The sequence below is a fragment of the Oryzias latipes genome, chromosome 24, assembly GCF_002234675.1.
Source record: "Oryzias latipes chromosome 24, ASM223467v1".
NCBI lineage: Eukaryota > Metazoa > Chordata > Actinopteri > Beloniformes > Adrianichthyidae > Oryzias > Oryzias latipes.
In genome coordinates this window covers 20,402,871-20,424,993 of record NC_019882.2, presented here as the reverse complement: position 1 = coordinate 20,424,993, position 22,123 = coordinate 20,402,871, and the positions used below count along the sequence as shown (strand labels likewise).

Here is a 22,123-nt window from a genome sequence, read left to right as displayed (position 1 = left end):
AAACACAGACAGTGGGGAGGGGTGTCATTTGGGGTGTTCTTCATCCTTTTATTACTTTTTCTTTATTAGGGACTTCTCTGTAATTTAGCTGTTCATCATTATTTTGTGAACAAATGCACCTTCCAGGAGATTTTTTTATCTTTTTGTATTATTGTCTATTTGCTCACTTCTGTCAATTCTTTTAAATTATTCAGTCAGTTCATTATGTTGATGACAAATGTACCTGCATACATGTTTATGTTTGCACATAATTAGAAGAAAACGTTCAAAATTGTAGCAGTGAGCGGCGTTGTATGACCTGCAGTAACTACCCGCCCCACCCTCGCCGCCTTCTTTGACCCTCCCTCATTGGCTGAGCGGGTGCTGCACACCTCTTACCCCCCACCCTCCCGTCTCTGCCACCCTGGACATGTTGAAACTCTCTTCAATATAGCAGCTGGACTGTTGGTTTTATCTCCATAGCAACCATTGTATATTTGGTCGCCTGGGGTTGACCAACAGGTCTGTCATTTTTAGAAGAATTGGCAAAATAACATTTTTTGGTTTCTTGTTAACCACATTCCTAATATGGGCATATCGTTCCATTCACCGTGAGCCATCAATTCATATGTTACAAATGATGTTCTGGTAAAAATGTGTGAAATTTCCCAAAAATTGGCGTCAAGTCGTAGGTCCTGTTTCCATCCCATAATAATTTCAACTCTTTCTTTGAATGTCCCGGACACATTTGTTTTAGTCTCATTTTTTGAGCCCCAAAGAGATTAGGACCTCATTCTTTTTCTTTTCAACGTTTTCTCCTGCTGTGTTGTCGTCATTTTTTTGGGTAGGCATCATCTACTTTGCCCCGAATTTGTTTACACCGCGTTATGAGCAGTGTTGCCAGATTGGGCGGTTTTGGTTCTAAATTTGCGGGTAAAATCGGCTTTGGGCGGGTATGCATAATTTGGGCGGTTTTAGGGTCTGTTAGGCGGGTTTTTCCCCCTCATTAATATATAATAGCGGACTACGTTAGGCTGGGTGGCTGTTGAGGTCTTATGTTCTGAAGCTCCGTGAACGCACCAGGTAGAGACGCTTAATGGGTTCTGTCATCTAACCTGTTGTTGGGGGTTTGCCGCCCCGCCCCTCCTCTTAGAAATTGCATTCTTTAAAGCTGACACCCCGGTCGCGTGTGGGCGGAGCTACGAGCTAACGTTATGGTCTGATCGCTGCATGTCTGTGTTTATCAGTGCATGGTGGACACGCAGAATGTGGAGAGATCAGGTCTATTATTTTGAAGAGTTCTACTTGGTAATCATGTTTACAAGTTTGAGTTCAGAAAATCATCCCAGAGAAAGTCTCTGCTTCAACTCCCGCAGGGAAAGCTGCGTCTGAATCTGACGCCCGTGTTTTCACCTCTCTGACAGAGTTTGAAGCCAAAGCCCCTCCTCCGCCTCTCTACCTGCTTTTCCTCTCCACCTGTTCACCTGTTCACCTGTTCATATCCTCTTTAGCTCAGAGTTGTTTTCCCCCGCGCTCCTCCAGTGTGTCCAACACAGAGAGCGCTAAATACGGTCATCATAGCAGCAGGTTGACACGGTAGTAGTCGGGGCGCATTGGCGCAAGCGCAGCACAAGGATGGAAGAGGTTATACATAGGTTATAGCGGGTTAAGAAAATGAATGGAAGAAGGCCGGTCCGCTGAAGAAATATTCAATACTTTACTCCTTTTATTAACAGTCTGAACTATCTTTGATTTTGAAAAATGTTTTAGTTTGAATAATCACCCTATCGGGTACTTAATCAGTCCAGTAGGGGAAAAAAATCTACTAAAGCTGTATATTGTTGTTTCTCCCAGTCATAGATAGATAGATAGATAGATATGTTTGAGCTTTTTGACTGGACAGGTAGCTGTGAAAAAGCCAGTCGAGTAATATCCCCTCTCTACATCTGTGATTTGTGAATGTGTAATTCATTTGACTTGATCTTATTTGCCCCCCCCTGTGACTCTATCTGGCAACACTGGTTATGAGGTGTGTGTACATTTTGGGGCGTCTGTCGGTGTGTGTCGGGGTCACATTTTCACTCAAAGACGCAGTAAGAAAGCAGAATCATTTAAATGATTCGGTCCTTGCGGTCCTCTGCAGCTCCTTGCTTTGCAGCTTAGCAATTTTTTGAGCTTGGAGTTTGGTGACCAAAAGCTCCAGACTAACGTTGTCTTCCATCCTCTGAAGGCACAGAGAGACATTTGCTGCCACGCGGGGCTCCTCGGTTCTGCTGGAGCAGCTGGCGGTGTGTGTGGCCAAAGGAGAGCCCGTTCTCCTGGTGGGGGAGACTGGAACTGGGAAGACCTCCACCGTGCAGCACCTGGCTAGAATAACAGGCAGGAGCAGGAGTTTCTCCAGAGGAGATCCTGTGGAGAAACTTGCAACTTACGACTTCCTTTCCACACGCAGGTCACAGACTTCGAGTCGTCAACATGAACCAGCAAAGCGACACGGCCGACCTTCTAGGAGGGTGAGCTGCCCAAGTCGTCTGTGCAGAAAATGGATAAAAAGCTTCATTCTGAAAGCGAGTTGTTCTGCAGGTACAAGCCAGTGGACCACAAACAGCTCCTGCTCCCTCTGCGCGAGGCTTTCGAGGACCTGTTCTCTCAGACCTACTCCAGGAAGCAGAACCTGACCTTCCTGGGTCACGTGCAGACCTGCTTCAGAGGGAAGCGCTGGCAGGACCTGCTCAAGCTCATGGACCACGTCTGCAAGTCTGCTCTAACAAAAGGACTACAGGAGAAGTGCAACGGTATTCCGGAGGATTCTCAGAACGCCACTTCTGTTGCTGCAGAACAAACCCTGAGCTTTTCCTCTGCTCTGGCTTTTAGCTGCTTCCCTGCAGGAACAGTGGGAGGCGCTCTCTTCCAGACTTAGTCAGACCCAGCAGCAGATCCGAACCTGTGAGACCGCCATGGTGTTTGCTTTCGTGGAGGTAAGTTTCTCAGGAGGAACGGACCTTTGTGCCGCGCAGCAGTGCTGCAGGTATTACCTATGCGCGGTTCACAGGGAACGCTGGCTCAGGCGGTGAAGAAAGGCCACTGGATCCTGCTGGATGAGATCAACCTGGCAGCAGCAGAGACGCTGGAGTGTCTGAGTGGACTGTTGGAGGGCAGCGCCGGCTCTCTGGTGCTTCTGGACCGAGGAGACACAGGTGAGGACCAGCACCGGCCCGGACTGAAGACTGATCAGTTTGGATGTTCAACAAATGAATTCCAACATTTTCATCGTATTTCGATTTTTGCCTAAAAAACGGCATAACCATAATTAAAAGACCACTGGGAATTGGAGTGGGTCTATAAACCATCAGAGCTAAAAGTGTGAATATTTAGAGTATTTTTTGGGGGGGATTTTGTTATTAATATACCTTATTTCTGTTGAAACCAAGCCTGTTTTGTTTTTTTCTACAGAGCCTCTGGTTCGCCACCCGGACTTCCGGCTGTTTGGCTGCATGAACCCAGCGACTGATGTGGGAAAGAGGAACCTCCCTCTGGGTCTTAGAAACCGGTTAGAACAGCGAGACGCAGACATTGTTCTATTGTTCTTGATTGAATTTTATTTAAGATTTTTTAAATAATGAAATCTGACTGATAACTGTTTTTATACATTTAAAACTACTTTAACATTTCCAAAAATGTGACCTCCTCAGGCTCACTGAGTTCTATGTGGAGGAGCTGGAGAACGAAGGAGACCTGCGCATCCTGGTTTCAGATTACCTCAAAGGGCTGAACCCACCCAAGAATGTGGTCACCGGTGTCATCAGGTTGGCTGACTTCAGTCATATTCATTCAAAATATTCTCATTTGTTAAAAACAAATGTCTTGTTGCAATTAGTCATGGTGTTCCACAAGGCTTTGTTCTTGAACTGATTCTTTTTATGTTTTAATCCTCATTTAAGTAAATTCTCATTTTTTTTTGACTGACCTAGTTTTTTTTGTAGTGTTGATGACAAAGGAGCACTACATTTATGAAGTTTAAATGTTTTCTGTCCCTTTTCTCTTCCTCCTGTGTGTTCGCTGTAGTTCAATCCTTCAGACTCTGAACTTGTGTCTTTTCTCTGGCCATTTCTTTCTTTCTTTTTATTTATTTATTTTTTTTGCAGCTTTTACCTGAACGTGCGAAAGGAGGCCAACAGCAGTCTGGTGGATGGTACGGGTCACCGGCCTCACTACAGCCTCCGTACTCTGTGTAGGGCCCTGAAGTATGTGGCGGGAAACCCCTGTCAGAGCGTGCAGCGCTCGCTCTATGAGGTAACGTTGGAATCCACCTATGGAGACACCTTTACTTGATTAACTTCATACGTGTTTTATTTCCTTTTTTTAAAGCAGCTGTCTTGCATTTCCTATTAAGCAAAAATGTATTTTTGTTGTTTTGAGCCATTTCTTATTTTTCTCGGTTAATTAAGGATAATTAGTTGTAAAGCAGTTAGACATCACTTCAGTGTTTTAAATAAAGCGTCTTTTAGGCTCAACCTTTTTATTGTATTTTTCTTTTTTCATTTCTTTTCTGATGCTTCAGCTAAATGAGCACATAGCCCATAGTTAATGTTCGTTCTGTTATCAGGTTCTGCTTAATCGTTTTTTTTTTTGCTTGCATTCCAAACGAGAGAAGAGAAATTCCTCCCAGTGTTTGTGTATTTCTACAGAAGAGGCTCGATGGTTTTGTCATCTAGTTGCTTGTGTCTGTGTGACCATCAGGGTTTCTGCCTGAGCTTCCTGACCCAACTGGACAGAAGCTCCCACCCCAGGGTCCAGAAGCTGGTCTGTCAGCACATCCTGATGGGAAACACCAAATGCTTCAAACAGGTGAGACTGTCGTGGCCTCAAAGAAGGGTTTCCCTCCTTAAAGACGTTCAGTGATGAACAAAAGCTGAAAGGCAGCATTCATTTTGGTAAACCTACAGACATTTTTGAGTGACATGAACTGTTTCACATTTTGGCTAAAACTGAGACTTATGAAGCTGTTCATTAGAATGAGTGTGAAATGTAAAAACGTGTTTGATATTCCTCCAACTAAACAAAAAACCATAAGTTCAGATCTGAAATGGATGTCTTGCCTTGCTCAGCCCATCCCTGCCCCCGCCGGCCGGCCCAGCGTGCCCATCGAGGGTTACTGGGTGTCTCAGGGTGAAATGGAGCCAGCTCTGGACCCGAGCTACATCCTGACCGCCTCGGTGAAGCTCAACCTACGCGACCTGGCCCGAGTGGTCTCAGCGGGGTAAGAGTTACCCCCCCTCTGAGTGACCCATTCTTTCTTGCTAATCTGGATTATTGTGGAGGAGGAGGAGGAGGAAGAGGAGGAGTCTATCCTCATGCAGCCAAAATCAATGCTGAACTGCACTGAGTTCAGCCTGCAGAGTTATGGCGACGGTTCAGGTCAGACAGTCATGGTCAAGCCCAGAGGGCCGGCCCGCTCCTCTGTGGTTCAGGACAGTGAGTCATCTACATTCAAACATCCTTTCCAGCATGTTATAGCTGTAAGGAAGAGACCTGTAAGTATGTAACTAACGACGAAACCCGAGACGAGTGCAGGGTTTGACTCGTCTCAACAGGGAATCCACCTAAAAACAGAAAAACAATAAAAGAAGACTGATCTGAAGAAGAAAATTACCAGAATGTGGTCAAATGATCCGTCCATGCGCAAGTCATTTTTGCTTCACAAGAAATGGGAATAGATCAAAATCTAGAAAATAGGAGTTTTTTTTATATATTTTTTTTTTTAAACAAATCTTGACTAAAAGCTGAAGCACACACATAGATTTTTTTATTTTTTCTGGCTCCAACTGATGTAAAACGGCTGCTACCAAAATGTTGTGACGAATCGAAAAACGAATCAATGGATGAGTCCAGAGCCATTACATGTCCTCTAATGGTTTCACTTAAATAAACACTAAAACAGAAAAAAACAACATAAGGTTCAAATGGAAGTAACACCACTTTGGAAATTTCTCAAGGTTCCTCAAGGATATTTAATTTTTGACATTCATTTGCACAAAAATGAAGCTAAATTCAATTTTTTAGTTTGGATTTGGTTATTTTGAAAGGTTCAAAATATTACCTTTTTATTTTAGGCAGTTTTACAAGTTTTTTATGTATTTCTCTTTGAGTCACACTTTAATAGCAGATTATAAAACACAAATTTCAGAATTTTTACCGTTATCCAAGTACAGCCTGTTAATAGTCTTAGTTTAGCCTCTAAATGAACCCGGTGTAAATATTTATTCATACCAGTGGAGCAGCTTTGCCGCAGCCTCGGCTGCGTTGTGACTCGGCGGTCTGTGACTCGATAGCGCTGTAGGTCAGTCTGGTTACAGCATGGGGCGACATGGAGCCGATGGCTGATCAATGCCCTGCCCTGATCAACCCCTTCGACCTCGCAGGACCCACCCAGTCCTGATCCAGGGAGAGACTTCCGTGGGAAAGACCAGCCTCATCCGCTTCCTGGCCGCCGCCACGGGCAACCAATGCGTGAGGATCAACAACCACGAGCACACAGACATCCAGGAGTACATCGGCTGCTACTCTTCAGACAGCCGCGGCAAGCTGGTGTTCAAAGAAGGTACGAAAACACGGCGCACATTTGTGTTTCTTTATGCTCAAAGGAAATAAAGGAGAACATTTAAACCAGACATTTAGTTTGAAGACTTGAATCCTCTTTCTCTGTACAGGTCTTCTGATGTAAAAACTCAGAGAATCCAAAAGAAATACTAACAAATTATCGAAGGAAAAAAAATGTAAAAAGCCAGATTTTACCGCCAGCTCAATGATGTTGGAAAGACTTTAAAAATGAGGACGTTTATGTCAAAGGCAGTGTGAGATGGAAAAATGTTCTTTGTCCACCAACCCTGTTTTGGGCTCATTAGCTTTCATCTAGGTCTTTCTCTTTGGCCTAATGATCTGCTGCCGGTTCCCTTCAGGGGTTCTGATCGACGCCATGAGGAAAGGCTACTGGATCATCCTGGACGAGCTGAACCTCGCCCCCACCGATGTCCTGGAGGCACTGAACCGCCTGTTGGACGACAACAGGGAGCTCTTTGTGGCCGAGACCCAGGAGGTGGTGAAGGCCCACCCCAGGTTCATGCTGTTCGCGACTCAGAACCCGCCCGGTCTGTACGGCGGGAGGAAGGTAATGCACACCGTGACTTGAGGGCGGGACAGGAAGAGGAAAGGACGCAGTAGCTTGAGAAACCGTAAATCTGCTCCACCAGGTCCTCTCCCGGGCCTTCAGGAACCGCTTTGTGGAGCTTCACTTCGATGAGCTTCCCAGTGGGGAGCTGGAGAGCATCCTTCATCAGAGGTGCAGCCTGCCTCCATCCTACTGCTCCAAGCTGGTCAAAGTCATGCTGGACCTTCAGGTACCTGCAGTCTCTGTGAAGTCACCTCCTCTGACAGACCCCAACTCTAAATCCACTAAAACCCCCCTCAGTCTTTACGCAGAGGATCTTCTGTGTTTGCGGGAAAGCACGGCTTCATCACGCTCAGAGATCTGTTCCGCTGGGCCGACCGCTACAGGCTGGAAGAGCAGACGGAGGCCTCTCAGGACTGGCTGCAGCATCTGGCAGACGATGGTAGATCGTCTCCCTTTTGATTTCCTTACCTGCTCCAGTTGGAGGCTCTGACTGGATGTCCGCTCTGCTGTTAGGATTCATGCTGCTGGCAGGGCGAGTCAGAAAGCCGGAGGAGGAGGTCACCATCCTGTCCACCCTGGAGAAGCATTTCAAGAGAAAGGTGGACCCCGAAGCCCTGTTCTGTCAGAAACAGGTCGCCAGTCAGTTCAGTGAGTAGAAACACGCTGACTCAGCAGGGGAATTCCTTTACAATTCCTCTCAGATCGTCTTTTGATTTATTGGTGACGTGTTTTAATTATGATGGTGCCGTTTTTAAACCTGTGTTTTCTAGGACATAGTTTCTGCAGAGCGGCAGGAGTTTGTTAGAAATTCACCTCTAAGGACTGTTGGCACAGAGCAACCCCGCCCCCACCTCTTGTCATTCACTTGTTTACACACTGTTTTCATTGGAGTGGGCCTTCACAGGTGGTTACTGAAGGGTCATCCATCCGCCTTTCAGAACCTGTAACTTTAGATTCGTAAGCTGGACATTTCCTAAACTACTGCAGCACGAGTTTTTACGATAGTGTTATTGAAGTCAGATTTCTAAAACTTACTTCCAACCCAGTTCCAACAGTCTATAGAGGTTGAGGTTCTCATTCATCCAGGTGACGTAGTCTTGAAGTCGCCAAGTCATGCTGACTGATCATGAAACTCAAACTGATGAAGCCACTTGGATGAAAACGTTTCTTTCTTGAAACGTTTCCCCCATTCCTCCCAGAGGTTTTGTCAGTCTGAGTGGTGCTGGGATCAAGTCCCACATGTATCCTCCAGGTGCATCACCCACATTCCTGCAGGTGGCTCCTTAAGGGGAGCAAAGAAGAGAAACCATAGACTGTAGAGTGACGTCATCCACAGAAAAGGCTCCAGCAAAATGAAGCCAATTCAGTCGCCATTTTTCCACAATACAGGCACCGCCATTTGGAGCCAGATGACCGTGATTGGTCCCAGTATCATTTTCTCTGTCGTAAATCACGAGTGGGCTTGTTTGGAGTCCACCGAAAGGAGAATCTGTCAAACGTTCGAGGTGGGGGCCAGCGGGCACCCCATGCTTTTAAGGAGGCATCTGATTGGGCAGTTTATGACTTGAATAACTTGCGATAAAGAAAAATTATCATGAGAAAGAATTAGGATTAGCAAGTAGATGTTAAGAAAAAAGTATGGGAGCAAGAGTGGTTATTCTGACAAATATAAGGACTACCGTCTATAGGATTTTAGCTTCTGGAAACCAGCAGGTACTTCCTATTTGGAACGCGAGGGGGGAGGGGGTCACTCTGTCCAGTGATATACAGTCTATGAGTTTGTCTGGTTGAAGGTTCAGCTCCTTAGAGTCGACCCGAAACCTCAGAACCATTGTTTCAGTCTTTTCTCAGGGAAATATTCAGAAAACCCTTACAAGTTAGTAAATGTTTGCGTTTTGGAAGTTCTAGTGGGATCTTGACGTAGAAGCTGAGAGTGCAGGTTTGATTCTCCGTCTGCAGGTCCATCTGTCGGCAGCGCCCCGGAGGGGTTTGGTCACGTGGTCTGGACCGGGGGTATGAGGCGGCTGGCCGTGCTGGTGGGTCGGGCTCTGCGCTTCGGCGAGTCTGTCCTGCTTGTGGGAGAAACGGGGTACAAACCACTGGCTTAAAGCAAAGTTCGAACACTTTTGACAAAAAGCCTTGAACCTTGATGCTTTGATCTTTGGGCCTCAATAGATGTGGAAAAACCACCATCTGCCAGATGTTTGCTGCTCTGGCTGGACAGACGCTCTACTCTGTCAACTGTCATCTTCACATGGAGACGTCAGACTTCCTTGGAGGCCTTCGACCTGTCAGACACTCCCATCAGGTACTGATGTCAGTCAGTTTGGATGGATCTCTGCTCATCTTTAACTCCTAGGTCTCCCAGACTGGAGTTCAGGTTCTGCTGCTTCAAGCAGCTGTTGCATTTGATTGAACGTTCAGGTTTTTCAAACACACTTTTTTTTTTTTGTAATTTAAGAGAACAGAACTACAGGTTCAAAAAAATCAAACCATCTTCCCATAATAATAAATGTAAGTGAATAAACCGATGCAACTCAGATTTTTGTGAAAGTATTAAAGGAGTTCTTTTTCTTCTCATAGACGGATGCTGATGACAGCAGGCTGTTTCAGTGGCACGACGGCCCTTTGGTCATCGCCTTGAAGGAGGGAGGAGTCTTCCTCATGGATGAGATCTCACTGGCCGATGACTCTGTGCTGGAAAGACTCAACAGGTACTAAAGCCAGTGAGGCTTAGCTGAACTGCTCATCTGAGCATCTTCTTACAGTGATCCCATACAGCTATATGACTCTCCTTTTGTCCACTTAATGGTCTGTTTTACATTTCCCAGAAATGGATCTAATCTGCCTTAAATCTGTCTGTGTGACTGAAATGAAGCACAGATTTGGCACTATTAGTTTGAAATTTTTTTAGCCTTCACCTTCAGATGGAACCCTGAGACAGGACTGTTTTGATTCAGCAGTAGATAAACCGATTGAACTGTACGGAAAAAACACTAGTCCCTCATCAAGATGTTGAGTTTATTTTAAAAGTATGAAAGCAGTTTTGGAGCAGTTCTTCCCTTTATTAAGACATAAACGTCATTCTTGTTGAAGCCATAAACCAACCAGACCACAGCTTTACAGCTCACATTTTCAATTTAAAGTTTTTTTTTTTTTAATGGTGCTGAAAATCTTTGTCTGTTACAGTATGTTAAAAATATGAATAATTTGCCCATTTTCATTTTCAAGTGATAAAAGAATAAATTCCAGAGTCTAGGATGCATTTTTAGTTCCAGCTACAACACACGTCTTCACTGTCGAGTCTAGAGTGGATTTGAAGGGCATTTGTGTTTGTAGCGTTCTGGAGACAGAGAAGTGCCTCGTCCTGGCAGAGAAGGGCAGCGGCGATGACGACGACGTAGAGCTGATCAAAGCTGATCAAGCTTTCCGTCTGGTTGCCACCATGAACCCCGGAGGAGACTTTGGCAAAAAGGAGGTATTTGTTGTTGGAACAAAGCCGGCAGCCTGAACGGTGTCCGATGTATGAAGCGAAGCTCTGGATGAAGCTGAGAAGTGACCTGTGTGTGTTTGGGCAGCTGTCTCCTGCCCTCAGGAACCGCTTCACAGAGATCTGGTGCCCTCAGAGCAACAGACGCAGTGACCTGGTCCAGATCATCAACCATAATCTGCACTCAGGCCTTTCACTCAAAGGTAGAGCAGCATCAGGAAATAATCTTTCTATTTAAAGTCCTGCTGTTATCCTTCAGCCTCTGTTGACCTAAACACAGGAGGGGACATCGCAGAGCTGATGCTGGATTTCATCGAGTGGCTAACCCATCAGGACTTTGGTCGGCGCTGCATCCTCAGCGTTAGGGATGTCCTGTCCTGGGTCAACTTCCTCAATGCCGTGAGCAAGCGGGACGAGGATCGCCTCATGACCACAGAACCTGTGGGAGACGAGGGAACGGACCTCAAACTGGACTCTGTCACTGCTTTCATTCACGCTGCATGTTTGGTTTACATCGACAGCATTGGTTCAGGTGAGCCAGCGGTTTTTGAATTCTGCTGGTGTGTTCAGGGACATGTTTGAACAATGTTCTCTGTGTCTTTGCAGGAACCACGGCGTCCTGTGCAGACAACGCTCTCCTGGCTCGACGGTTGTGCCTCGGCTTCCTGGAGCAGAGGTTAAGCAAACTGACCGAACTAGATCAAAGAATGCTGGATGCACTGAGGGTCTATGACAGCCGCCTGCCACGGGAGCCTCTGTGGGGAGAAGACTTCTTTGGCATTGATCCCTTCTACATCGCCTTAGGTTTGAATTCTCAGAGCACATATGTCCAAGATATATTCTGCCCCTGATTCATAAACGTCTGCTGTTTGGTAGGGGTGTGATCCAGGGGACAAATTTAGGTTAACTTTGAGATTTCTTCAGAAGAGTTGTCTAAGGGGACCTGTCTTCTTCCTGAACTTCATGTCTCCAGGTCCTTGCACTGATGGCCGTGACCTGGTGGACTACGCCATCACAGCAGGCACAACAGCAGTAAACGCCCAGAGGCTCCTGCGAGCGCTGAAGCTCCGGAGGCCAGTGCTGTTGGAGGGCTCCCCTGGGGTGGGAAAGACCAGCCTTGTGGCGGCACTGGCTAAAGCATCCGGAAATCATCTGGTCAGAATCAACTTGTCTGAGCAAACGGTAAAGATCTGCTTTAGCCCCGTTTGAAGGTGTCGAGGCTTGAAGGTCTGGAGGGCTGTGAGGTTAATGGTGGACTCTTTGGCAGGACGTTACCGACCTTTTTGGGACAGATCTCCCCGTGGAGGGTGGAAAGGGGGGCGAGTTTGCATGGCGTGACGGCCCCCTCCTGGCTGCTCTGAAAGCGGGGCACTGGGTCGTCCTGGACGAGGTAGGAACAACATCACATTTAAAATCCTTTGTGACTTCTAAGAGGAAGTCTGACAAACCAGTGATCCTCCAGTGTAAACTGACATGTCCTCTTCTAACAGTTGAACCTGGCTTCCCAGTCGGTCCTTGAGGGCCTGAACGCCTGCTTTGATCATAGAGCTGAGATCTTCATTCCTGAACTGGGTTTGAGCTTCCAGGTTCAGCACGAAAAAACAAAGATCTTTGGCTGCCAGAACCCTTTCACTCAAGGCGGGGGGCGCAAAGGACTGCCCAAGTCCTTCCTGAACAGATTTACTCAGGTGAGAAACTTCTCTGTATGACACACCTGCTCTCCCCTGAATATGGAGCTGCTCCTCTCTATGACCCTCAACGGGGCCAGAGAGCCCAAAAACCTCCAGCATCTGCGTGAAGCTGTGCATGAATCACATCATCCTTATAGGAAATGGTGTTTAAGCTGTCAGTATTATCATTGTTAGAACATCTACATAATCTAAGATGTATTCCATTTCTCAAAACTCCATTTTGCAGGTTTTTGTGGACCAGCTCAGCAGTGAAGACATGGAGTTCATAGCAGACTCTATTTTCCCCAACATTGATAAGGAAATCCGGGTGAAAATGGTGGAGTTCAGTAACAAGGTAGGTGTTTTCTCTGTTCTGTAGACAGTCGGGGGGCTTTAAAATCGGTTTCCTGAGCTATTTCTGCAACCTCGCCCTGCAGCTCGTTCAGGAGGTGTGTGTGCAGAGGCACTGGGGCCAGCGGGGCAGTCCCTGGGAGTTTAACCTGCGCGACATGTTTCGCTGGTGCCAGCTGATGCAGAACGACCAGACGCCTGGACTTTACAACCCGGGCCAACATGTGGGCTTGGTTTATGCGGACAGAATGAGGAGTGAGGCTGATAAGGCTCAGGTACGCTGCTCCACACTGCCCCTTGACCTGCAGCACCAAGAGTTCAGCTCTCTGACCAAAGCGTGCCAGTTTATGGCATTAAAGTGTATCCCTTTTGACAGATTTTATGTGATTCTGTATGATTTGTCAAAGTTTGATCTCCTGTGTCGTTCAGGTGCTGGTGGTGTTCAGGGAGGTGTTTGGTGGGGACTCCGCTCCTTACTGTGGCTCCCGGCACTTCCACATCACTCCTCTCAGTTTGCAGGTTTGTCCTTTCTAACCCCATCAGTTGTGCAACCAGCCTTGCTGGTGGCTCATGGGTTTTTGCTTGGGCGAATGCAGGTGGGGCTCTCTGTGCTGCCTCGCATTGGAGGCTTCCCGCTGGCTCTGGACCCCCCTCTGTCCATCACACACAAGGCTCTGCGGCCGCTGGAATCCCTGATGAAGTGTGTGGAGATGGGCTGGATGGCCGTCTTGGTGGGCCCCACAGGCAGCGGAAAGACCAGCCTGGTGAGGCTGCTGGCGCTGCTGACAGGACGCCACCTCAGGGTCATGGCCATGAACAGCTCCATGGACACCACAGAGCTGCTGGGGGGCTTTGAGCAGGTACCAACGAACCCCTCATCTTTAAGTTTCTGGACAAAAGGGAGAAAAAAAAGTCACCCTTTTCTTTCCCATCATCTCCAGGTGGACATCATGCGGCTGTGGCAGCAGGTGCTGGAGACTGTGGAGCAAGGCGTTGCCATGGTAACAAGGCGTGGCCTGATGTCGCTTGAGGTGGGAATGCGGGACACAGAGTTCCTGCTGCACAGGTGGGGCCTATTCTGCCAGTGGCAGAAGCACAAAGATCTGCAGAGAATCGGAGGAACGGTCGGCTCAGAGGATCTGAACAAGCTGGAGGTCATCATCGTCCTCCTGCAGAAGCTCAACTCCAAGCTCAAAGTCTTTGCTGGTAACCAGCTAAAGATGGAAACCTGATTGTTGGCTCTAGCATTCCTGGTTGTAATGCCGGCCTTGATCTCCAGACATGTCCAAGCTGGAGAGGAACTTCACGCTGCTGAAGGAGCGCATGGCTCAGCAGGAGGACGGATGGACAAACGGAGGCTTCGAGTGGTTGGACGGCATGCTGGTCCAAGCTCTTCAAACGGGGGACTGGCTGCTCATGGACAATGCCAACTTCTGCAGGTTAAACAGCGGAAACGTTGACCATCATATGTGCTGTGAAGGCCATATTGATGTTTTCTTTGTGCTCAGTGCTTCAGTCCTGGACCGACTCAATGCTTTGCTGGAGCCCAACGGATCGCTGACTGTCAGTGAGCGAGGGGTTATAGACGGAAAGACCCCCAAAATCTCCCCACACCCAGACTTCAGGTCAGTACTATTGGTAGCTTGACAGCTGCTCCAGTTGTCGGAGGCTTTGAGATACTTTTGGTCCTCAGGTTGTTCCTGACCATGGACCCCGTTCATGGGGAGCTCTCCAGAGCGATGAGGAACAGGGGGGTGGAGCTGTTCATCCCAGAGGAGCATGAAGATGTGTTCTGGGACACACTAGACATGAAGACCTTACTCCACACTGCTGGGGTGACCGGAAAGTGTGTGTGCAACCTGCTGATTGAAATCCACAAAGGCGTCAAGTCTGCCATCTGGGGTGAGTTTGGAATGTGGGATTGTGGACGTAGACGGAAGGTCCGATGGAGTCCTCAGACCCTTGTGCTTCCGCCTCTCAGATTCTCCGGCCTCATCCACGACTTCGCTGCTCCACGCCGCTGCCCTGCTGTCTAGCCAGCTGCACAGAGGTCTCGATTTACCCAGCGCCCTGCAGAACGCCTGCAGAGAGGCGTACGCTGTGTGTCAACGAAGCTCCGCCAGCCAAAAGGTATCCCCCTACCTGACGATGGCACCCCTCAAGGATCAGCTTTGGAACCACTGTTGTTTACCATTGTTTGCCAGCTTCACGACCATCTTGAGAAACGTTTTGACGATCACTTCTACCTGTTCTGCAGCTGGCCCAGCAGGTGATTGAGCAGCACCTGGCGGTCCTGGACTCAGAAGTGTGGGGGGGTGAGCTGCTGTGTCCCGGAGTTTGGCCTGACGGGCTCCCCTCTGCCCTCCTCTGCGCTGAGGACTCCTGCTTCTCCACCGTCCTCAGAGACGGACAGGTCCTCCTGTTCTGCCTCAACTCTCTCAGCCTGCAGGGGAAACGGTGAGAGTTTCACACACACACACACACACACACACACACACACACACACACACACACACACACACACACACACCCCCAGATGTGAAGGGAAGCTTTTCTCATCCGACACATTTCAACAAAACGCACATTATTACCATTGTGATCATTCATCTTCTGACTAAACGTTGCCATAGCAACCATGCAGAGTAAATCAGTGAGAGTTATTTTTTCTGTTTGGGTGTAGAAAGAGGGAATATGGTTGTTAGAAGATTGAAATCTAAAAAAACCAGTCATGATTTTTTTAAACCCCTCCCTGAAAAGATGTTTTCTATGGAATTTTGTAGGTTTGCCCCTTGATTCTCAGGGATCGTCTTGCGTTTGCTGATGTGTGTTTTCAGCATTTCTATCAGTGAAGTGTGACGCCTCCCTGCTGCTCTTCTGAGCATCACATTTATTGTTTGTGTAGGAATCGTCCTCTCAGCTTACATGACCTGCAGCGAGCTCTGCAGGGCAGCGGCGTCCACGAAGGCCTGCATTTCTCCGGAGGAGGGGGGGGGCCGGAGGATCCTCTGAGGCTCCTCCCCACGGCGGTGCAGCTCGTCACAGAGAGAGCCTCTCATGGAGACTGGCTCCTCCGCAGCAGCTGGCTCTCACATCTGGTGAAGAGCTTCCAATATTCTCCAGGTTTGTTCTCGGTTTGAGCGTTCCAGGCCTTCGTCATTGTCATCATCGACAACGGGCCGTTTGGGAGAAGTTTGTTTGTGATGCTGTTGCTGTGTTTCAGGTCTGGTGCTGGTTCAGATAGAGGCGGGTAACAAGGCTCTGAAGACGGCGTTCAACAGCAAACTTGGTGCAAAGGGGAAGTCATTGGCAGGGTTTCTGCAGCCTCGTGACACAGGTGAGATTTCAAAAATAAAACCACAGTTTAGTCCAGGGGTGGGCAAATATTTTGACTGGCGGGCCACATAGGGTTCTAAAATTGGATAGAAGGGCCGGACCAGGAGAAGATGTGCGGAGTGAGAAAGAAATAACATGGAATCTGGATGAAATTATTTGGATTGAAAATGATATTTAAAAACAGAACATTTGAGAGTTTTTAGGTTAAATCATTTGTTCTCGTTTTAGAGCCAATTGATGTTCCTCCTGTAAAACTTGGAGAAATGCTGCATCCATGTGGTGTTTCAATGATTGGAAGAATGAAAAACAACAAATCTTCCAACACCACATGGATGCTAGAGCGGGGTCCCCAAACCTTTTCTTGTGAGGCCACAATAACTCTTTTTCTTTAAAACGTGAAACGTCTTTTGTCTTTCTTTTATTGTGAAGCCCTTTAGGGAGTTGTAAAGTTCTATATGAATAAAGTTTCATTCATTCATGATCCTATTAATAAAATAACAATATTTATAAAATTTAAAAAATGACCAAATAACTCTCAGTAAAACCCCCCTCCAAAGCACGGGGTGGGTAGCAGGAAAGTAACATGTACTTTGCTTCAGTTCTATGTGAATAAGTTGAATAGATTTTGACTCATTTGTTTTGTTTCGCTTGATGCGCAGCATAGCCTGAAAAATAGGCTTCTTTTTAAAATGACAAACATTTTATTTTTCTTAAACCAGAGAAACAAATGGGGGGGTAAAAGAGCCACATGTGGTTTCACGGCCCTGTCCGAGACCCACTGGAGTTTTTACCCCTGCGATCCCGGACCGGACCCTTGACTTGATGCTGCTCTGCTGGACTTCACTTTAAAGCTCTGCTTATTTCATTTGGCGCCTTGATGACGCAGTCAGGAAACAGAAGAATGTCAGGAGAACATTCTTCTGTTGGGTGAAAAAGTGTATTTATGGAGCAAAAACCTGAATAGAATAAAGTGACCGTCCAGACCCTGAACACACGGCTCTGCTGCTGCTGTTGCATTTATTTTAGCTGTAAATTTGCTGCTCCAACAAAGGTAACCTCTCTGTGGAGAAGGTGTTGCAACACAAACCTCCTCTGGAGTGTTCTGATGGATAAGCTGGAGCTGTGGCTGAAATGTAGCAGCTTTTGGGGGTTTGTGCTAACACCAGCTGCTCTCTTTGTCTCCAGATGATTACAGGATGTTGGTGGACATGCGCTGGAACAAACAATATTTGGGGATTTTGGTCAATAAGTTCAACTTTGAGGATGAAGACAGCCGCGCAGAGTTTCTGCAGAGTCTGGATGCTGTTGCTAACAGGTAGGAACAGATATGAGCTCTTCTAGCATTTGCTGCTGTTGCTATAGCTCTGTGTAAAAAGTGCTCTTGTGTGGTAGGATGGCTCTGATGATGGACAGAGAGGAGAAGTCGGTTCTGTGTTCCTGTGCCCTCAACAAGTCTTCCCAGAATTGTGCCCTGAGGATCTCCAGCGCCTTCAGCAAAGGTAAACAGGTTCTCTTTTTCAGTGTTTTTCAACCTTTTTGAGCCACGGCACACTTTAACATTGAGAAAAATCCCGCGGCACACCAGCATCCAAAAATTCATAAAAAGGAGAAACTCCTAGTCTGTATTGATCTACAGTCCCTCCACAATCTTACATGCATTTTTGTGATAATTGTGGCAGAAAAAGCTGGAAGTTGCAGCTGTTTTTTCTAAAAGATGTAATGAAAGTTAAGTTAGAAGATTTAAAAACTGTTTGATGTGTGTTCGTTGTTGTTTCAAGACGTTTAACAAGGAAGACTCATTGTGCGCTGAGACGCTGTCACAACCCAATGCATCATGGGAGATGTAGTGCAAACAGCTGCCGAACACAGACAGACTCTGATCTTCATTGCTTTGTTCACTTGTTCCACGGTCTGACACCGGATTCTGTGGAAAGCTACACCACTACAGACGAGCTGCTATTTTTGTTGGAACTGAGAGACTTTATGAGCAGAATCGGAACAAGGAAATGAAGACTTTAACCACTTCTGATTGGTCAAACTGATGACATGTGATTAAGCCTCCAAGAATGATTGGTGGAGACAGGTAAAGGGGCCGGACTTTTCCAAAAACAGCTGTAGCTGCAGCTAACTACGGTACTCAGTGTTTTATCAGGGCCTGTGTGGATGAACACAGAGTTGATATCATGGAGATGGGAAATGTTTTTAGATCAGTTAATGAGGGCAGTTTCCCACGGCACACCTGACCATCTCCCACGGCACACTGGTTGAAAAACACTGCTCTTTAGTCAGCGTTTGCAGGAATGGCCTAGAGATGACATTATGGGCTGTAATGAAAGCATTCTCCTACTCAGGAATGGTGGACGTGGCTCAGCTTCCTCACCCAGTCCTGATGCATCTTCAGACCTTCTTCCAACTCTGGGACTCTTTTGTCCTGATGGCTGTGGAGAGCGGACAACTCAACATCTCAGATCACGTCATGTATGAGGTCAGAGCTTCCCAACATAATTATTACATCTATTATGTTGTTTTACCACCTCAGAAAAAAATGCATGAAATTCCCTCATGATAGGATTACACTTCATTGCGCGTCTGTTCTTTCATGCAATGTTTTTTTTATGGTTTTGCTCCAGATGACAAAAAAACGAGTTGATGGTTTGTTGTACAAAAGACAAACGGCTTCATCCTCCAATCACATTTCATGTTTTCAGAAGGGGCGGGCCGCTGTGGCTTCCCTGACGAGTTCACAGGTTCTGTTGTTCTTCATATTCCCGCGCTGTGTTTGTTTGGGTGGTCAGATCCTGCAGCTGCTTCAGTGGCGTGATCGTTTCTGGGACGTGTGCTGCTCTCTGCCGGCGGACCGCCAGGACGTGGCCGTGCTGTCGCTGCACTGGCAGTGGATGCACAAGCACCTCCTCCTCCGCCTGCCTCCTCTGCTGCTGGGACCCGCCCACTCCACCACGGAGTAAATGTTTCTCTGATAACCTTTTTAGGGTTTCACTAAACATACTCATTGTAAATGTATGGCTTCACCTTCACTGGATGAAATATGTTCATATTATTGATGCAGAAGACTACTTTTGTCAGCTTTATTTAATATTTTCATTAAAGTTTGATCCCCTTCAGTCTAAACCTCCGATTTAGACAAAACTGTAGTTTTTGAAAAGGGAGATTGGAAAGCTATACTCACTAATTCCACTTGGTAATCGTTGCAAACATCTAACATAAGCATGTTCTTGTGTTTGTGCGTGGTTAGAGGTCACCAGGAGCTGCAGACCGTCTCAGCAGCCATCCAGGCCGTCCTGTCCACCCCCGTCTCTGTGACCGCCGCCCTCAAAGGCCTCCAGAGAACTCTGGGAAAAATGTTACCTTTTAAGGTCTGAAACCAGTCTGCAAAAGTGAACTCTTTTATTGTAGAGATTACCATAACATCCTGAATGATTAGGAAACGTTTTGTTTTGTGTAAATCTGCAGAAAAATCCCAGCTTGTTGTTCAGATTGAGTCTTGGCTAAAAAAAGAAGAGTAGAAGCTGCGTAGGGCCAATCGGTGTCACATTCCATCATTGCTAGATTGCTTATAAACTGCAAAATGTTCAGGTAGAATTTTGAGACGGGTGAAATGAGCAGAGTGATGCTAAAAAGCTGCATCAGTGGCTAAACAGAGCAGAGAGGAAAGCTAAAAGAAATGCTGTGTTACGCCCTGACTGAAGATAAGTGAAACTGAAACCTGCTCACTGACTCAACATGGCTGTAAATACTACCTTATATATACAATCTAAGGAAATTAGCTGAACAATGCTAAGTAAAGTCAAAAGTTGTGCAATGTTCAAATTAGATAAATGCAAAATAAAAGTGTAAATGCTTTTTTTTGTCATTTTGGTTGCACATTCAATGTAAAATGTTAACATTATAAACATTTAAAACCTGAAGTAGATTTTAATTTTGGATTCAAAACGTAAATCAGTGTATTTCTAAAGTTAGTTCCCACAAGCGCCTCGGGTCGGCTCACCTGTTCTCTCCTGCTTCAGCTGGAGGCGGTGGCTGAGTGTGCGTCTCGGCTGAAGCTCCTCAGTGAAGCTCTGGACATCAGCGATCGGAGGCTGGAACGCTCTCTGGTTTCTCAGGAGCAGGAGCTGCTCCGACTGCAGGTTGCTGGACTCGGGTTTGAGGTTAAAGAAAGCCTCCTGGAAGCGCACGGCCTGGTTCTGCTAGCAAACAACCAGGTGGATACTGAGAAGTCTGGTGAGCTCTCACAAACCCAGATGTGGTTCTTTTGGACCAACTTGTGAATTCTAAAGTTTTTCTTCTCGTCAGGCGTTCTAGAGAAGTTGTTGTTCAATGTGGAGCAGCAGCAGAACCTCTTGACCTCCAAAGGGCTGCTGGAGATCCGGTCCATGTCTGATGAGGAGGACCCAGCAGGAGCAGCCCATTTGTCCAGAGAAGAGGTGCTGCAGCTGGGCCGCAGGATCCAGCTCTGGCCGATCACAGAGGTTCTGGCAGTCTTGAACCAGCTCCGGCTCAGCGCAGATCTGCTGAACATGGCAACTTCTCCTGGGTGAGATCCTGGTTCTGGCACAGATAAACCCAGAACGGTTCTGGTCTTGATGTTGTTGGTTCCTGTGTGGATCCTCAGTGACCAGAACCAGGAGGACTGCTTACGCCGTGAGCTCTCCAAACACATCAGTTACTGCCTCCAGTCCACCCCTATGAGTGTTGGACTGCTCCAGTCCATGTGGTTCCTTCTCCGCAGTGACCGGGTCAGCTTTGACAATCAGCTGCAATGGAACAGAACGAGGGAGAAGAGGAGTCTAGATATTTACGTTTTTTGTTTCTTCTCCAGCTGATGGAGGCATTACCCCTGGTGTGGTGCCAGCTGTTGTCAGAGGCCTTGGGTGGTCTCTGGACTTGCAGCTTCAATTCAGAACCGGACCGCTGGCTGAAATGGGAGCTTTTGGCCAATGAGACCCGGGCTTCTCCAAAGCTGCAGCATGGAGCTGCCAACACGGTACCGTCTGTCGCAGCCCGGAAGCTCCTCTGGTACTGGCTTGTCTGACGGTCGTATGGTTTTCAGGGTCCCCCCCTGCTGAGCAAAGCCGTGTGGTCACGGTGCATGATGGGAGTCCTCGGTGCCGATGGTTCGGGCCGGTGGGAGCCGGCCGGATCGGCCCTGCTCTCTCTTTGCCGTGTCGGCCTCGGGGAGTGGAAGGGGAGGATCCAGCAACTGCAGGATGTTTCTGCTATGCTGTGGGACAACATGGGTGTGGCCGCGCTGGCTGAATTCAGGTAAAACATCTCCTGACCTTCAGCTGGACTCTGGAGTATTTTGGCTTTTAACCAGAACTGTCTCCTCAGAGGAACAGACTTCAGGCTGCAGGGTGCAGTCCTGCAGCAACAGCTGCAGAGCATGGTCAAGCTGCTGCCCCCCAGCCTGCAGGAGGGGTTCATGGACAGCTGCAAGAACCTGGTGAAGGACCCAAATCCTCTTGCAGCTTCCCAAGAGATCCAGACAGTCTTCCGGGACTTCCTGCCTCCAGACCTTCTCCCTGATGGTCTGCTGAGGGCCTGCAGCACCTGTCTGCAGCAGTACGTCCAGAGGAAAACCCAGACCTCCAACACACTCACTCATTCCGGAGTTTTCTGGGTCAACATGGGCCTTCTGCAGATCAAAGTATGGACGCCACAAACCATCTTCGACCCGGCGTTGAAGCGGGCCTACAAACTCCGCTACGCTCAGCAAGAGGTTGGAGGGCAGCCCAAAGTTTACCGTGATACTTGAAACAAGAGCATGAAGACCCTGAGGTTCATCTTTTTCTCTTTCAGCTGGTTACTCTGGAGAATGAATGGAGAGCTCGAAGCTTCTCTTCTCAGCTGATGACCGGATCAGAACTGGAGGAGAGCAGTGGCACAGACGGTTTCCAGCATCCACGAATCGGGTCAGAACCACTCGCCTCCTCAAATGTCCATCCCCACACAGTGAAGGGGGAATCAGTTCATGTTAGTTGATCTGGTTCATGGGGAATATTCAGAGTAAAGCTCTGTCGTTTTGTAGAACCGAACTGTCAGTTCCTTTAGACGGCAGAACACAAATGTCTTTTTATTTAGAAAGTTCTGCTGCTTTGTCTGCAATAGGGT

General features: G+C 47.5%; 1 protein-coding gene across 1 annotated transcript in view; it reads left to right on the top strand.

Moving 5' to 3' along the window:
• The window catches only part of mdn1 (midasin AAA ATPase 1), a 55,984-nt gene that overhangs the window by 7,026 nt on the left and 26,835 nt on the right, over positions 1-22,123 (top strand). Inside the window, exons 14-62 of the mRNA XM_011492147.3 lie at positions 2,210-2,358; positions 2,432-2,492; positions 2,563-2,774; positions 2,854-2,957; positions 3,032-3,176; positions 3,433-3,529; positions 3,672-3,785; positions 4,125-4,272; positions 4,720-4,827; positions 5,088-5,239; positions 6,402-6,580; positions 6,939-7,147; positions 7,230-7,376; positions 7,448-7,589; positions 7,664-7,798; positions 9,110-9,239; positions 9,326-9,458; positions 9,734-9,864; positions 10,490-10,628; positions 10,729-10,843; positions 10,921-11,172; positions 11,247-11,444; positions 11,614-11,822; positions 11,908-12,030; positions 12,131-12,328; positions 12,558-12,665; positions 12,748-12,936; positions 13,091-13,180; positions 13,258-13,521; positions 13,603-13,867; positions 13,941-14,100; positions 14,170-14,286; positions 14,355-14,563; positions 14,643-14,791; positions 14,919-15,118; positions 15,564-15,781; positions 15,882-15,995; positions 17,180-17,309; positions 17,387-17,493; positions 18,346-18,479; positions 18,790-18,956; positions 19,248-19,368; positions 20,020-20,233; positions 20,306-20,546; positions 20,625-20,748; positions 20,832-20,996; positions 21,063-21,274; positions 21,344-21,731; positions 21,812-21,924. Of these exons, the coding sequence (XP_011490449.1) occupies positions 2,210-2,358; positions 2,432-2,492; positions 2,563-2,774; positions 2,854-2,957; positions 3,032-3,176; positions 3,433-3,529; positions 3,672-3,785; positions 4,125-4,272; positions 4,720-4,827; positions 5,088-5,239; positions 6,402-6,580; positions 6,939-7,147; positions 7,230-7,376; positions 7,448-7,589; positions 7,664-7,798; positions 9,110-9,239; positions 9,326-9,458; positions 9,734-9,864; positions 10,490-10,628; positions 10,729-10,843; positions 10,921-11,172; positions 11,247-11,444; positions 11,614-11,822; positions 11,908-12,030; positions 12,131-12,328; positions 12,558-12,665; positions 12,748-12,936; positions 13,091-13,180; positions 13,258-13,521; positions 13,603-13,867; positions 13,941-14,100; positions 14,170-14,286; positions 14,355-14,563; positions 14,643-14,791; positions 14,919-15,118; positions 15,564-15,781; positions 15,882-15,995; positions 17,180-17,309; positions 17,387-17,493; positions 18,346-18,479; positions 18,790-18,956; positions 19,248-19,368; positions 20,020-20,233; positions 20,306-20,546; positions 20,625-20,748; positions 20,832-20,996; positions 21,063-21,274; positions 21,344-21,731; positions 21,812-21,924 (7,929 nt within the window). The remainder of the gene's footprint in view (positions 1-2,209; positions 2,359-2,431; positions 2,493-2,562; positions 2,775-2,853; positions 2,958-3,031; positions 3,177-3,432; positions 3,530-3,671; positions 3,786-4,124; positions 4,273-4,719; positions 4,828-5,087; positions 5,240-6,401; positions 6,581-6,938; positions 7,148-7,229; positions 7,377-7,447; positions 7,590-7,663; positions 7,799-9,109; positions 9,240-9,325; positions 9,459-9,733; positions 9,865-10,489; positions 10,629-10,728; positions 10,844-10,920; positions 11,173-11,246; positions 11,445-11,613; positions 11,823-11,907; positions 12,031-12,130; positions 12,329-12,557; positions 12,666-12,747; positions 12,937-13,090; positions 13,181-13,257; positions 13,522-13,602; positions 13,868-13,940; positions 14,101-14,169; positions 14,287-14,354; positions 14,564-14,642; positions 14,792-14,918; positions 15,119-15,563; positions 15,782-15,881; positions 15,996-17,179; positions 17,310-17,386; positions 17,494-18,345; positions 18,480-18,789; positions 18,957-19,247; positions 19,369-20,019; positions 20,234-20,305; positions 20,547-20,624; positions 20,749-20,831; positions 20,997-21,062; positions 21,275-21,343; positions 21,732-21,811; positions 21,925-22,123) is intronic.